Raw genomic sequence first — 16,968 nt, 5'->3', positions numbered from 1 at the left:
GGTCAAGCAGAATAGGGTTATTGTAGTAGGGGGATTTCAACTATTCCAATATTAATATCATTCCAGTTTACTGATAAAATTCCACCCTGTCTAATTCTAAAAGTGCATCCAGGAGACTCTCTTGTGCTAGTGTGAAGACAACCCTGAGAAACTGGACTGTGCTAGACCCAATCCTAAGGGAACAAAGCCAATTATGTATTGACGAGGCAGTGAGCAAGCACTGAGTGGGGCCTTTATATTTAAAAAAAAAGGCACATTATGGAAAGGGATGAGGATAGCGAGAGAGTGTGGTCAATATCACTGGACATCTGGAAAAGAGTCTGGCAACAACTACTTGCAGGCACAGTGCGAGTCTTTTAGTAAGGGACCATGGGTAACATGTTCCTGTAAGAGTAAAACATCAGGTAGCAAGGGAAGGAGGATGTGCACATGTGCATACCACACACAGGGAGGGACAGGTGGAGCGAGCGTGAACAAGGAGGGGCTATTAAAAAAGCATTAGGTACCATGCATTGGCAAAAAAATTCAAGTGTAAGAGGTTGCTAAGAAAGAAATTGGGAGGGGGTGGGAGGGGGGGAGCAAAGAGAGAAAAAAATGAATGTGGACCATGAACAAAAAGAGAGGTAGGATTTTAAAAAAAGTAAAATTAATGAAACTGGACTTCCAGGGGGAAGACTGGGCCTATTAGGTCAAAAAAGGAGCAGTTGGTGCATGAAGCCAGAAGACATGGGTGAGGTCTTAACTAGACAAGACATCTGTAGCCAGGGATTGGGGTGCTGAGGTTTAGAACAGGATTGAAAGGGCTTTTAGCAGTTGTAAAAAGGAGCATTAAAAGGTTACAGACTTCCTTACCACACTGTTTGAGAACATTTGTAGCTTGGGTCATGGATGAACTTGCAGGGTTGCTCAGCAACCCAAACTACAAGTCTTAAAAACTTTAAGATGATGCATTAATACCCAGGTCCTAATGAGGCATGTCCCAGACTGCCATGATAAACAAAAGAAACTGATAGGGCCCTGGCAGAGATAACCTGTGGCTAGTGAGCTATTAGATAAGTGCCAGATTGCTACAAGATCACTAATGTGGTTTCTTTCTTCAAGGGCAGCAGGGCTAGGCCAGGAAATTACTGGTAGCCAAATTGAGGAAATTTAGGAACAGGATAAACCATTTGGGAGAGGGTGATTGATCAGGGAAATGTCAGCAGAAATCCTGTCCATATTGATGTGACTTTGAGGCTTCAGTAAGGCCTTGGTCAAGCTCTCGCATGAAAGGCCAGTTCAAAAGCTAAGTGCCTATAGGATCCATGGCAATTTTTAAAAAACATTGTGGGATATGGGTGTTACCGGCTGGCCAGTGTTATAGCCAAACAAATAATTAAAATTGGCTCAAGAGATAAAAGGGTGTTTATAGAGTTGAGATTGGAAGCCTGTACAATGCTGTGAACCCTGTTACAGATATGAACCACTGAATATGAAAGCATAATTACATTTTCAGATGACAAAATTAGTGTTGACAACAGCAGGATGTGTTGTCTCTGGCTATAGTTGGATATGGATTAGCTGTTAAGTTGGGCTGAGTAATGGTAGAGGCATATGGTCCTTATAATGAAGCATTTTACACACCTTTTAAAAGGGAACCATTTGTTAACATGGGTCCTCAGGAGGCCCTAGGGACCCAAAGTACCTCAGTATACAAGGCTACAGATGCCTGAAGCTGTCAGAGGTTTCCAGAGTAGCAAAAACAGCATACAGGATGGTTACCCTCATTAGGCAGAAGTTAGAATTTAGACTGCAAAGATGGGAGCAAAATTTGAATTGGGCTACTCCATCATTTGATCATGACTGCTGTTTCTCAAACCCATTCCCTTGCTTTCTCCCCATAATCTAATATAGGGAGAAGGAAGCCTTGTTACTAGTGTATGGGGGCGGGGGGGGGGGGGGGGGGGGGGGGAAAAGAAGAGATCTAAGACATACAGTGCATAGATTGAGTGTTTTAACATCAACCCATGATGGATGTGACAAAAGACCAGAGGGCACTTTTTTTTTAAAAAGTGGTTTAAAAAAGGAGAAAAATAATACCCACCTACAAGGCAGAAATACACTGTGCTGCTTGATAAATGGTAGAGGTAGGCACTCTTGTATATTAAGCATCTGGATGAGCACTTTATGCCAGGGCATAGGAGGCTACAGGATTTAGTACACAGGTAAATGGGATTAGTGCAGTTTGGTTGGCATAGGCATGGCGGGCTGAAAGGCCTGTTTATATGATAATGACTAACTGAACTGTGACTCCCTCTTTACAATTACTGTTTCAACATGGAATTGCATATCAAGATATTGGACAGCAAGTATAACTTTTTGGAGGAGGAAATAAATATGCAGCAATGGAGCACTGATGCCAATGGGAAAATAAAGTTGGGCTGACATCTAAAGCAGCATGACACCAAAAAAGCCTCAAGTTTAAAAAAAAGTGTGAGTGATATGTCATGGCAACAATGCTAAGAGGAGATCAATAGCAGACACCTGACAGGAATATACAGTCAGGTGATCAAAAATCAATACAAACTCAAAGCTGTGGAAGATCCATAGAGAGCAGCAACCTTCCCTCAGTCACATGCAAGCAGATCAGACCTTCAATGTCAGCATTTTAATAAATACTTTGAGTGAAAGCTTAGGGCATGTAGTCACTGCCAATTCTGGCGTTTTGCTTTATGCTGCACATTCAAATAAAAAAGGAGCCAGTAACAAATGCTGAAGAGTTGATGTTCAGTGTGAAGTCTGCTGTTATTATCTCCACAAGGCAGAGACGTGGCTCACTTAAATACCACTCACTGGTGCAGATAGTACTAAAATGCCTGGACACCAACTACAGAATTTTCTAGGGAACATCTCCTTCAAACATCTAATCATGACGGGACTACATACAATTCAATAAATCTAACAGAGGGGTTCTGCAATATTTGGAATGATGCTTGTATAAGTTAAACTGGGAATGTTTAACCACCTGTAGGAGCTGCTCGATTCCCATTACTCCCTCTTATCTGCAGCAGACCATTCAAGTGTCAGGTTCACCCTTTTCAATATTCAATACTTCAACTGTTGTGCATTGTGGTGATTTTATTGACCTCGCAAGAACAGCAGACTGAAACCTCAGCATTGTAAAATCCTCAAGTAAGCATCTACAGAACAGCCAACTTACATTAGAACATAAACTGATATTAAACTTAAGTTAGAAAGCACTTGAAGCCAAAATGCAGAAATGTTATTTAAAAATCACAATAGGAAAAATACTCATTTCAATTTTAACTTTTAACTCAATTAGAAAACTGTCCAGTGACACTCATCCAAAGTAGACATTAGAAAGCAAAAGACAAGACATTGTCCTTTAAAGATTTTATTCAGTCCTACAATGTGAATAACCACCCAGATTGGAAGTTGAAATGATGCAACTATAAACTGGAATTGAAAACAAAATTGAACAAAAAAAAGTGATCATTTAGAAACCACTCAATTTATTTAGTTTGTTTTACCAATAATACACTAATAGCAATTTGAAATCACAGGATGTGAACAAAATAAAAATCACTCCACAAAGTAGTATACTGTGAACATCATGGGTTTTATTCCATTTGGGCCTTTACTTACGGCAAGTCAATGGCCAGTATACTCCAGTCATTGGTCATGACCACACTGAAGGATTGCTACAATTTAGTCACTGCAAGTTCAGCAATACATCAGCAGATGGATCATTGGGACATTTGACCATTATGTACAATATAGGCTCTTATGCCTCTGGTTTAGATGCAGTTGAGACATTTTGCACTATACTGGTACATATTAGACATATTTAACACTGTAGTTTCTGCCTCAACAGGGTTTGTGTGCCCAACATTTAACAGCTTACTCCACAACTTCAGGTAATTGCAGTTACACCTGCATACCACAACAGTGAGGTAGAGACCTGACTTAATGTTCAACAGCAGCTGGGCGAGCAGCAAGGCAACAGCTCAGCAAAAGAAAAAAAGTTAAGGACACTGGTTCTTTGGCACACAGCTTCAGATCAAAAACCACAAGAGTAAAAACCTCAAGTAACTTCGAGACCTAAGCAGCTACTCAGCTAGCCTCAGCAATAGTTTCTCATCCTTTAACAGTAAATGAGCAACTGCTTGTAAGGGGCCTAAACCGGATACTCAGCCTGGCCTGGCCATGAAACCCCTTCTGCTCAAGTACAAAAAGAAAACCACATCATCAGTGAGAATGGTGATTAAAAACCTCTACCTACCCATAGTGCAAATTAAAAAGTGCAAAGAACATCTTAACTATGTACAGCAGCTCGAATGTCGTTATTCAGTCCAGTTTCTAATCCGTAAATCCACACCAATGGTTGCAAACATCTTGATTTACAACAATGACCCAGGGTCCATAATAGCAGCCCCAGACACAAAAATGTTAAAAGCCACCAGGAGAGAGTCACTGTTGTGTTTGACTAAAACCTTTAAACAGTGTAAAAAAAACTGGTCAAAAAAATGAAGCCTTAAAAAGGCAGTCGTATCTGTAAAAACTGAGCGTAAAATATTGAATTTGATTGCTAAATAAAGCACTCCACTGCCTTGAGTTAAGTAAAAAACCGGCTGAATATTCACCAGTATCTGCAGTCCTGATGGGGAAAAAAAATTTAAAGGCACTGTATGGCAACTGCTTGTGGAAAGGTAATGAACTTGCAACATTGTCAAATGCAAGGAATGTAAAAAAGCCTAAAAATCTAAATGTGAAGCCACTTGCTTCAACACCTTCAAGACCTGGCTCTATCACCTCGGTGCAGAACTTGTCTGGGAACTGCTGTGGTGGTCCCCGATACCCCATGGAATTCACTGTGCATAGTGCGATTGTGAATATTAAAACAGCAAATAGCAAGTGCAGGAGTGAACTTCAGTCCATAAATCGCTGTTCCCAGTCTGAACCTTTTCCCAGCTCACTCACTCGACTGAAACCGAAACCACATTTGCTGTGCTTTTAGCTGGAGTCACGGTTCTTTTGGTTACGCATCAATGGACGGTGATGGCGAAGAACTTCAAGGGAATGCTGCCACTGCCAGCATGAACGACAGAAATATTTGAAGCAAACCTGTAGGAAGCAAGACAAGTTAAAGTTTCACTATAGTTACCATGTAAAAGATTAAGTTATCTGGGAATTAATTATCCCTAATGTTTCCAAACCTAAAGAAACTCACTGGATCTCTACAGAAGAACGGTCCTGGCTGAGCACTGCATGCCTGGCACATGGAGTCCTCCAGGTAGGGATCAATCTGCACCTTTAAAACAAGGAATAAAAAGACTCGCAGTCAGTAGGTGTTTGCTTTTGGTATAAAAGCAAAGTCTTCAGAACTTAGGGCTTACTTTTTTAGTGAATTTTGGAGTCTTTATCTCTACAAAGGCTGCTCCAACAGCATTCAGGTAACTGCGCTGATTGTTAAATGTGACGCGACCAGAACCTAAAACACAAAAACAAGTCTAGGATTCAATTAGGCATAATCATCTAATTTGAAGTTTCCAATGCTAATTTCAGCTGTGTACAGCATTTCACAGCACATGTTTTTCCAGGCATGGGCATTTTTGTTCTAAGCGCAGTTTGAAATGGACATACTTGAGCTGAACAGACTCAAAATGGATAATACAAAGCAGCTCAACCCCCTCAGGCTGGAGTTAAGATGATACAAAAGAGTCCATGCCATTACAAGTTTTCAAACACTCTAGTACCAATAGATTCTATCCTGTGCTCTAAATAAGCTCACAAAAAAGCACAAGAACTAGTAAGCATATCCAGGTTGGACTGTCAGTTGGAACGGCTCATTTGAATTATTGCTGGCTACCATGTTATAATTCCATCTTCCCCCAAAAGCTCTAACCGCTCTGCTAACATGAACACTGCTGAAGCTAGACTATTAAAAATGAGTCTATATTCATGTTCCGCAAGGATAGCAACTTAAGGGCTAAGAGTCACTTTTCCTCTTAGCCAAAAGTCATCTTGACTTTTGAATTACATACAGGAAAATGAATCCAAAAAATTAGTCTACAAACAGAATTCTAGTCTCAACTAGATTAGGTGGGTTTCTTCAGAAGGGACAATGCGTCAAGGAGTTCCAATGCAAAGATGTTTACATTCAGACCAGAGACTCAAGGCAACAATTGATTCAATTTGCAACAATTCCCCTCAACCAAAAAGGCATTAGTGAACTTGTAAATATTGCTCTTGGGACAGCCAAAGTAGTACTGCTAATCATTACAAAGATTCATACCTGATACATCACATTCCACTTGCTAACACCCTGTGAGTAGAACTACAAACTTTGCTATTTTTAAAACAGGCCAACCTAATACTTTTGCTAGTGCTCAGCTTACATTGATATAAACTAAAATATCTAGATACACAAGCAATTTTAACCTGAAATTACTGCAGAGGCCAAAAATACTCAAGCAGGTCAAGCAGCATCTGAGGGCAGGTAAACATTTAACATTTTCTTTCAAGGGAGCTTTATAGTCAGAAACCTGGACAACTGGAACTTTAATTTTTGCATAGATGCTGCCCAACCTGAAGAAAGCACAATTTTTTATAACTTTCAACTTCAATCAGCAGGACTGAATGCAGCGATTTTTAGGACAAGACCAAGACAGCCTTAGAACATGCTTTAAAAAATTCTGTGGTCCAATGAAAGCACAGACTAAGAAACTGTAGCAGTTTCCTATATAACTAAACACAGCTTACAAGCAAGCGGTAAACAGTGTACCATGTTATCACATGAAAATAAGTCACCCATCTTCAGTAGATCAAGTAGTTATGTTTTAGCAATATATGACTTCAATGAAGGGGGTCAAATTACAAACCACGAACACAGCATAAACAGAGGGAATATTCAGTACAGGAGCATACCAATTGGATACTTGTGCTTGTCAGTATCAATACCAGCATATACTACTCCACCAAATAAGTCATTCATGATTGCTGCCAAAGCTTCTGCATTTAACATCCCATGCAGTGCTCCAACAAACACGGTTTTACTTGGGTCCAGGCGCTGGGATGGGCTACGGACAAAGTTGCTATCCGAAAGGACCCAAGGTATCACCTGTACCTTTTGGAAAAAGCAAATAAAAGCGATTTAAGCATTGAAGTTGAGAAACATTTCAAACAATCTCCTTATTACTATGATGATGCAAATTACACTAAAGTTGTAACAAAGGTGGCACTTGTGTTATAAGCTTGAAGAAAACAAGTGAGGAAGGTCATATTACAATTTAATATTTGGACCCTTTTCTCTCAAAACAGGCATCATCTGAACAGTAAAAAAGCAGCACTAAAGTCTATACTACCACCCAAAACCACACCTACATTTACTTTGCTTATACCAGTGTATTCAAAATGATTGGGGGTCAAATCCAATTTCAAGTTTGTATCAACCTGGTTTTGCTAAATGAAAAGGGTCATTTACAGATTGGAGGGAAAGCTGACAAAGTGGTCTTTTGAACAAAGCTTCACAAATAATACCTCTTTGCAACGCATCCTGCGACTTGACATCTTGAAATAATATTCACTTGCACCATCAGTACTCATAAGATCATGTGTGCAGGATTGTAGTAATGCACGCACAGACTTCTCAGATTCAAAAACCAAGTAGACATAACCTAACAATAAAAACAAAATCAACTCTTGTACAGAAAGTTTAACCATTTTTGTATCTTTAGTGGTAAAGCTAAGGACAAGAGTGCCTATTTCCACACCACCCTCAAAATGACAAAGATGGATAAAATAGCTGCAAAAGTTTGGATTTTATTGAAATCAGGTTGTGACATGAACAGAGATTAGATGAGAGTTCTAGTAGAGCACTTACAACCAAATAAAATTCAAGTTAGATTAAAGTTTTACAATAAAGCTTAAATATTTTCATGCAAGCTAAACTAATGTTTTAAAAACTCCACTTATTTTAAGTAGAGAGTCAAACTGAAAGCAGCTATAAATTACAGATTAAGATATCAATTAGTCAACATTAACCTGGTATGGTTTGGCAATAAACACACACCCACCATCTGTTGGTGTAAGAGGGAGTACCATTAAAATGAAGAACACCAGCCTTTATCAAGGCAACTTGATCATTAAAAAAATCAGTGTAGTGTACACACCCTTACCCACTATCCAACATGACTTGGTATCAGTTGTAGCTGCATGCATACCAGTGCTCTGACCCTCAACCTTGGGTGAATGTGACAGTCAGAACAGGTAAAGTGTCCTACCATGTCTCAGCTCTCATTACCTTTTGGCATATTACCTTTGGGTGGGCATCGAGGGTGCTTGCCATCCTTACCCGGCCATTCCACACTCAATGAGCCAAATACCCTGAAAGTATTTATCAGACCAACTAGGGAGGAAAGAAATAAGAATAAGAATATCACTCACTGTAGTTTTACCTGCTGTAAGTATCCTGAGAAACCCATTTTGCACTTAAGCCATTAAGAAAAGCAGCTGGTCAGGTGCTCAAAGCAAAAAAGAAGACAGAAGGCTATCCAAATACCAACATCAACTTTGGCTAGAAAGTAAGTAATATCCTCAGGTTTAAAATTATGGCCTAAGACAGACTTTGAATTAGCCAAAATCAGTTATACAGAAAGTAGCCTGCATTTTCAATTTACAGTATGTGCAAGATATCTGCCACTGTTCAAACCATGCAGCCAATTTGAAGTCTGTGCAGCTACCTGTCTGAAGGGACTGCAAAAGAGCAGAACAGTTTAAGTGAGGGGATGTTATCCTTACACTGCTCCAGAATCAGTAAGTGGAATATAGTTACAATCTTTGCGAGGGAAACAATGATTCATTAAACTTGGAGCTTTCCCCAAGTTGCTGTCTCAAAAGTCAAAATAGATATCAGTGCCCAAAATATTTGGCAGACAGACATTCTGTTACACAGTTCAAGTATTTATTCACAGAAACAGACCAATCCACTAACGGTTACATAGAAAAAAACCTTCAGAACTAAGTCACTTCTGTCCAAGCCCCTACACAGTTCTATGCCCTGGACTGAACCAGAGGACAGTGTTCAAAAGCTGATTTGAGACAAATGTTGGAGGAAAAAGGTGGGTCATGTTATGGATAGTGCAGAGTGCTGTTCTAGGTTACAAAGGGTCATTCAGAATGGAGATCTGGGCTGAGAAGCAGCAGATGGAGTTTAACCCTGAAAAGTGAGGTGATCCATTTTGGAAGTACAACTTGAAAGCAGAATACAGGGTTAAATGGAAAGATTGTTAGCAGTGTGAAGGAACAGAGGGATCTTGGGGTTTAATGTCCACAGTTCTGAGAGCTGCCAGTCAGGTGGGTAGAGTTAAGGCAGCATATGTTGTTAGCTTTCATTAGAAGGACTGAGTTCAAGAGCCATAAAGTTATGCTCCAGTTATACAAAACCCTGGTTTGGCCACATCTGAAGTATTGTGTATCACAGGAAAGATGTGGAAGCATTAGGAAAAAAAGGTGCAGAGGAGATTTACCAAGACGTTGCTGGAATGGAGGGAAGGTCTTATGAGGAAAGGTTGAGCACACTAGGGCTTTTTGCTTCAGAACAAAAGGAATTCAGGTGACTTGATAGAGGAATACAAAATGATCAGAGGTATAGAGTGGATAGCCAGAGGATGTTTCCAAGGGTGAAGGTAGCTATTATGGGGCGAGGGGGGGCAGTTTTAAAGTAAGTGGAGGTAGATATTTGGGAGACAGAGGTAGATTTCTTTACTCAGTGGTCAGGACATAGAACGCATTGCTGGAGAGGGTAGTGGAGTCCTCCTCATTAGGGGCATTTAAGCAGCTATTAGATAGGCATATGGATATTATAAAGGTAGGGGGTGGAGGTTAGATAGGCCTTAGGTTTAGGGTAAAAGTTCGACAAAATCGTGGGCCAAAGGGCCTTCACTGTTCTGTTCTATGAAGATCTACCTGGCAGGGGTGGGGTTAGGTCTTGACATTTGATCCTCAATAGGTGAGACTGCAATTGAAATTCTAAGGCAAGGAAAACCATTAGAAGCTTTAGGGAGTGAAATAGTGTACACAGTAAGAAAACAAAAGCCATTATAAATTTGAAAAATTGCAATGAATTATGACAACAGTAGAAAAATCAGGTTAGACATGGACTTGAGAATGTACCTTCAATATCACCTCAAATTAGATTATGTGGCCTTAACTTCAATTTAAAATAGCTTAAATTGATTCAACTTTGCAGCATATATTCTTCTGTTCAAGAATTATTTTAATGGTTTTATGAGATTAAAAAGGATGTCAAACCAACTGAATATGGACAAGAAATTTAGCAGTACCTGGTCATGGAACAAACTAGCACTAAAGTAGCTCGATATTGTAGAGTAAACCACTTACACCACAGCAAGGTGGATTTAAAACATACCTTCAATTTGCATATAGTTTAACATGATCTCCTTGAAGTACTCAGATGGGAGAAATACTAAGTGACTATTTCACATCAGTATTTACTGTGGAAGATGACATGGAGGCTAGGAAATGTGTGGAAATAAACAACGTCTTGAAAATAGTCCACATTAAAAAAGGTGGATAAGTCTCCAGGATTTGATCAAGTGTATCCCAGGTAAACTAGGCAAGAAACTGGTGGGCCCCTAGCAGATATATGTTTCATCTACAGTCACAGATGAAGTGTCAGAGGACTATAGCTATAGGTTTGCCTTTAAGGCTACACAGAAGCCTCGAAACTGCAGATTGGTGAGCCTGGCAGCAGCAGGCAATTTGCTGGAAGGGACTGAGACACGATTTACATGCAGCGACAAGGACTGCTTAGGATATAGTTAGCACAGCAGTCATCTCAAACTGGATTGATTTTTGAAAAAGGTGACAGATAATAGGTGAAGGCATGGTGGCACTATTGCCTACATGGACTTTAGTAAAGCCTTGACAAGGTACTGACCAGTTGACCATGTAGAAAAGTTAGATCACAGGTTTGCCAGTTGAATATAAAATTGGCTTGACAGGAGACAACAATGGTGGAATCTACTTTCTACCTGGAGACCTGGGACCAGCAGAGCTCCACAGGGACCAGTGCTGGGTCCACTGTGGTCTGTCGTTTATAAAAATGAATTTGCATGAGAACTTGCAAGCTGATTAGGGAGTTTGAGGATGACAAATTGGTGGTAGCTAACAAAGTCTTCAGTGTCTGCTATACAAGAGTGCAACAGGATTTTGATTGACTGGAGCAGTGGACTAGGGAGTGGCAGATGGTGTTTAATTTGACCAAAAATGCAAGGTATTGTATTTGGACACAAACAAGGGCAGGACCATGGGGAATGTCCAAAAAACCCAAAGTTTAGGTGCACAGTTCTTTGAAAGTTGCATCACAGATAGACAGGTTGCGAAGGCAGCACTTAACTTGCACTTGCCTTCACAGTATAAAATAAAGGAGTTGGGACATCATTTTACAGCTGTCCAAGACATTGGAAAGGCCACCTTTGGAGTAGTGGTACAGTTCTGGTTACCTGTTATAGGAAGGATATTATTAAACAGGAGAGCATACAAAAAAGGTAGTTATGGAGGCTAGCAAGTCGAGTTATAAAGGAGAAGCTGAACAGGCTGGGACAGTTGCTCTTCTTTTCCTCCCTCACCCTTCCAGTGTTGGGGGATGACCTTAAGGGGTTTACAAAACTATGTCAAGCATGGATAAAAGGTGATTAGTCAAGACATTTCCCACCCACCCACCCCAACCAAGGGCAGGGAAGTCCAAAACTAAAAAGGCATAGGTTGAAGGTGGGAGGGGAAAACTTACAAAAAGGGCTTGAGGGGCAAATGTTTCAGAGGGTGTAGTATATGAAGTGAGCTGCCAGAGGAAGTGGAGGAGGCAGATACAATTACAACAGTTAAAAGGCATCTGGATGGGTCGATAAATAGGAAGGTTAGCGGGGGATACGGGCCAAAAAAGGGTCTCTGTTCCATGCTGTATGCCTACTAAAAACAGAAACCAATTCATCCCAACCATCACCACACTTAAAATATGGTAATAAGCTAGCAAGTGATAGAACATCAAGGTTCCAGTTTTATAGCAAACCTATACCATAAGGCAACTGCAATTACCCATAATTCTGGCAGCTCTTCCTTCCAATTCAATCTTAGCAAGGCAAGATTTACCTTCAGTAATATCCCAGGGTACACCACCCAAGAACACTTTGCAGGAATATATTGGGTTCTTGTAATTCCGGGGTGGTAGCTGGCCCCTCCATGTAAATGTGGCTTCACTCATTGCTTTGAGAGAGAGAGAAAAAGAGAGAAAATAATATTCAGCAGCATTGAAGTTTCCAGCTGTGTCAAGACTTTACAGATTGGTATTTGTAGTCAAACAAATTCAGAGTTTGAACCCATTTACAAAATATGGCATTTGACCTCCCTCCAACTATAAAGATAATTTGATGAAAGAGAATTAGAGTTTAAAAAGCTGAAAGAAGACAGAGGGTGGTAGTTGATGGGAAATGTTCATCCTGGAGACCAGTTACTAGTGGTGTACCGCAAGGGTCGGTGTTGGGTCCACTGCTGTTTGCCATTTTTATAAATGACCTGGATGAGGGCGTAGAAGGATGGGTTAGTAAGTTTGCAGACGATACTAAGGTCGGTGGTGTTGTGGATAGTGACAAAGGATGCTGTAGGTCGCAGAGAGACAGATAAACTGCAGAGCTGGGCTGAGAGGTGGCAAATGGAGTTTAATGCGGACAAGTGAGGTGATGAACTTTGGTAGGAGTAACCGGAAGGCAAAGTACAGGGCTAATGGTAAGATTCTTGGTAGTGTAGATGAGCAGAGAGATCTCGGTGTCCACGTACACAGATCCTTGAACGTTGCCACCCAGGTTGACAGGGCTGTTAAGAAGGCATACAGTGTTTTAGCTTTTATTAATAGAGGGATCAAGTTCTGGAGCCAAGAGGTTATGCTGCAGCTGTACAAAAAAACTCTGGTGCGGCCGCACTTGGAGTATTGCGTACAGTTCTGGTCACCGCATTATAGGAGGATGATGTGGAAGCTCTGGAAAGGGTGCAAAAGGAGATTTACTAGGATGTTGCCTGGTATGGAGGGAAGGTCTTACAAGGCCGAGGGACTTGAGGCTGTTTTCATTAGAGAGAAGGTTGAGAGGTGACTTAACTGAAACATATAAAATAATCAGAGGGTTAGATAGGGAGAGCCTTTTTCCCAGGATGGTGACGGCGAGCACGAGGGGGCATAGCTTTAAATTGAGGGGTGAAAGATATAGGACAGATGTCAGAGGTAGTTTCTTTACTCAGACAGTAGTAAGGGAATGGAACGCTTTGCCTGCAACGGTAGTAGATTTGCCAACTTTAGGTATATTTAAATCATCATTGGACAAGCATATGGACGTACATGGAATAGTGTAGGTTAGATGGGCTTGACAGGTCGGCACAACATCGAGGGCTGAAGGGCCTGTACTGTGCTGTAAGGTTCTATGTTATCTATGTCTATGTTAAGTCTAGTCACGTGGCAGCAAAACAACTACTTTTTTGAAAACACTACAGTATCACTAGTGAAGTGGACAAGCCAGCAACAAACCACCACCAGGAAACAGAAACAATTAATGGGAGGCATCCTGTTAGTAGAAGGAAACAGAATAATGCTTCAACTAAAAACTCCAAACCTGGTGATTAGTTGAAATCTAGATTTAGTTAGTATCTACCGTAATCATTTTGACAGCAATTTTTAAATAGTCATTAGAATTTTAATGACTGGATCTTCTAAGTACCTTAGTTTAATTTGTATTCAAGCAAAAACTGAATTTAGGATTCAAAAAAGGTCAAATTAAGATTGCTCTGCAAAATATTTTAAAAACCAAAAAAAAAAACTGCAGATGCTGTAAATCAGGAACAAAAACAAAGTTGCTGTGAAAGCTCAGCTGGTTTGGCAGCATCTGTGGAGGAGAAAACAGAGTTAATGTTTCAGGTCCGGTGACACTTCAGGACCCGAAACGTTAAGTGTTTTCTGTTCCATCGACGCTGCCAGACCTGCTGAGCTTTCCCAGCAACTTTTTGTTCCTGCAAAATATTTGCTTCATTAGGAAACAAGTGCTTAGCATGCTGTGGATCAACTGAGTATTCACAGGACGGAACATTAAAAAAAAGTTTAAAATGCCAATTTTACGGACTGCCTTGGAAAAAGGGACATCCGAGCCCAGAAAGTATTTTCCCTATTAGTCTGTTCTAAATTTAAGTGAAGTTACAAGAGAGGAACTGGATTAACAAAACTCAAGCAGAAGGTTTGGCAGCTTTCAGAGAGCAAGCCAAAACAGATTACGAAATAGGTCCAGATACAACCTAGATTTAATTGGTAAAAATGGGAGGGAAAGGAAGATACCACCACCAGGAAGTGAAACCCTGGTGTCAATTTGTACATATCTGGTAAAGGCAGAAACAAACCAGCTACCCAATCTTAAGTGGTAGTATCTAGACCAACTTGACAATTTTACCTGCAGCTTGTCTATGCAATCGGGCCTCCTTTTCAATCGAAAAAGGATCTTCTGGGCTCTCTAAAAGATCCCAATTTGCCCACCCAGAATTTGCCGACCATCTTTTGAAAGGGTTAGGGCTCACAGGATTGGTCACAGAAGCCTGTTCTTGATCCAGACGAGGGCTCATGCCAATACGTTTCAGCGGATCCCTGCCTACTCCACCCATGGGCAAAAAGGAAATTGGAGGAGAAATGCGAAGGCTTGACTAAAAAAAACCATTTACAGAAACAATGGTCAGAAATTCAAGAGTCAAGTAAGGTTCGAAAAGTTACTAAAAACTTACTAAAATTACACTAACCAAGCCAAACATTACAGCTAATGAAATCCTGCATCTTTTGCCTTATGACCTGAAAAAGCAGCACAAAAATTTGTAAGTTAAATGCCACAAGATCCTCTCAAGAGCAGGAAAGGTTCACGTCAAAAATCTTAGTTACCAAAAAGAATACCAGTCTTTCCCAGCAAGTGGAAAGTTTCTGTAGCAGAGGGTCTACAGAATGCAGGCTCTTGTAAAGTATGGAGTATTGACAAGATAGCACTAGCTAATTAAATTCAAACTGCAAACTTCAATTCAATATGGCAAGATATTTACTATAACACCAAAAAGCTTAAGTGACATCCTCAGCAGCAACCTGTATTTTAAAACCACAGAATACTTATTTGTACATAATCCCAAAAACACTTCACAAATATCTTTAAGTTAGGTTCTTAATTCCTCCCAAATCTCTTCAAGTAATTCTTAGCTTGAAGGGTCTAATTCTGTCCTTAAAATCAACCTAACTTACAATGTCAGAACTGATCAGAAGGTGGGTTGGGTGATGGTGGCTGGCCCACATACATTGCTAACCCTTAGTTGCCTGGGAAAGTGGTGGTGCACTGCCTCCTTGAACCACTGCAATGTCATTTGGAATGCCAGCATTTTGATCCAGTCAAACAGCACTAAAGGAATTAGGTGATATTTCCAAGTCAGGATGGCAAGTGGTTTGGAAGAAAACCTGCAATCTGCTATTTGTTTGTTCTGCCTTCTAGCTAAATGTGCAAGGGCAGCAAAGTGTAGATTGGAAGACACTCTAAAGAGCCTGAATTTCTGCAGTGTATTTTGAAATGCCAAGCACAGGGACACCCAGAGTTCTGTAGTCTAAATTGAGATCACTTACATTCTTCCTGCCAAAATTAGGGTATTTTCTCCATATTACACTATTTGCCACCTTTTTAGCAGCATCCAAAAAGGCACCCAAAGGATTTTTGGGAACCCAAATACCTATCAACTGGCTCTGCTTCTTCTAGAAAGAGAATCCACTGAATTCACACTGACCCTCCAAAAACAGCACCCCACTGAACTCCCAAACCACTAACCCTACATTTCCCATGGCTAATCTGAGGAAACTATCAGGAAATTTACCATGGCCAATCCATCTAGTATGCCCATCTTTGGGCTGTGGAGGAAGCCTATGCAGGAACAGGGAGTATGTGAACAGAGTTAGGCAACTGCCCCAGGGTGGAGTTGAACCTGAATCCCTAGTGGAATTCCTAATGCTAACCAGAGCCATCATGCTGGTTACCACAAAAAATTCTAATAGGTTTCCCTTGGCCAAAAAGTGGTGACTCAGCCCCAATTTACCCTGCAAATCCAAATCGTCTGTTATTGCAACCTTACTAATGGACTCAAAATTTTAACTGGAGATAAGGTAATGGGCCCCAAAAATTTCCAATTCTCTACTTAACTCTCTGGTGTTAGATTAGGTATAGTCCCAGTCCTGGGATCATCCTGGTCTCCAGTGATTCCCGAAAGATCACCAATACCACAAAAACCCCTCCACTATCTCCTTCAGAATCCTGGGATGTCGTCCATCCTGTCTGCAATGACCTATCCATCTAAAAACTTAGCTTCCCTAACACCTTCAGTAATGGCTACTGCACTTACTTTTGCCTCCTGACTCAAAGTCCCAAGATGTTACTGATGTGCCTTCCACCAAGATGGCTGATGCAAAATATCTATTCAGTTACTTCACTTTTGTTCCCCATTACTACTTCTCCAGCCTCATTGTCCAGCAATCCAATGTCCACTCCTGCCTCACTGTTACATGTAAAAACTCTTGCAACTTTATATTACTAGCTAGTTTATCTTCATTTCATCTACTCCCTGCTTATGTTTTTTTTTTAAAAAACCAGAGGATGACTTTTAAAATAAGACTTCCTAAATCTCACCACATTGAGAAAAGTCAGACAGCATAAAAGCAATCTCTCTCATTCTCCCCTTGGTATGTTTATTCTTCCTGGAGAATAATGTGGTGCCTCATGAATTACTCCCAGGAACTCCTGCCATTGCCTCCTGAAGGTCTTCCCTGCTAGTTCCCTTGTTTTAAGAAAAAAAAGCAAAGCCTCTGGCCTCCCTCATGTCTGATTAAGTCGACTCCTTCAAACC

General features: G+C 40.6%; 1 protein-coding gene across 5 annotated transcripts in view; it reads right to left on the bottom strand.

Moving 5' to 3' along the window:
• Nucleotides 1-3,106: 3,106 nt before the first annotated feature.
• LOC125446721 (cytoplasmic polyadenylation element-binding protein 1-like) overlaps nt 3,107-16,968 on the bottom strand; it is an 87,337-nt gene continuing 73,475 nt past the window's right edge. For 4 of the 5 annotated variants that reach the window (XM_048520468.1, XM_048520467.2, XM_048520471.1 and 1 more), the window contains exons 5-12: nt 14,505-14,751; nt 12,172-12,285; nt 8,303-8,407; nt 7,540-7,676; nt 6,928-7,126; nt 5,397-5,491; nt 5,231-5,311; nt 3,107-5,124 (exon numbers count right to left, since the gene is read on the bottom strand). In XM_048520468.1, coding sequence (XP_048376425.1) covers nt 5,014-5,124; nt 5,231-5,311; nt 5,397-5,491; nt 6,928-7,126; nt 7,540-7,676; nt 8,303-8,407; nt 12,172-12,285; nt 14,505-14,751 — 1,089 coding nt within the window. In that variant the 3' untranslated portion in view covers nt 3,107-5,013. The remainder of the gene's footprint in view (nt 5,125-5,230; nt 5,312-5,396; nt 5,492-6,927; nt 7,127-7,539; nt 7,677-8,302; nt 8,408-12,171; nt 12,286-14,504; nt 14,752-16,968) is intronic. The other variant, XM_048520469.2, reaches the window with a different exon arrangement.

This window comes from Stegostoma tigrinum, chromosome 36, assembly GCF_030684315.1.
Source record: "Stegostoma tigrinum isolate sSteTig4 chromosome 36, sSteTig4.hap1, whole genome shotgun sequence".
Lineage (NCBI taxonomy): Eukaryota > Metazoa > Chordata > Chondrichthyes > Orectolobiformes > Stegostomatidae > Stegostoma > Stegostoma tigrinum.
This window is presented reverse-complemented; position numbering and strand designations above follow the sequence as displayed.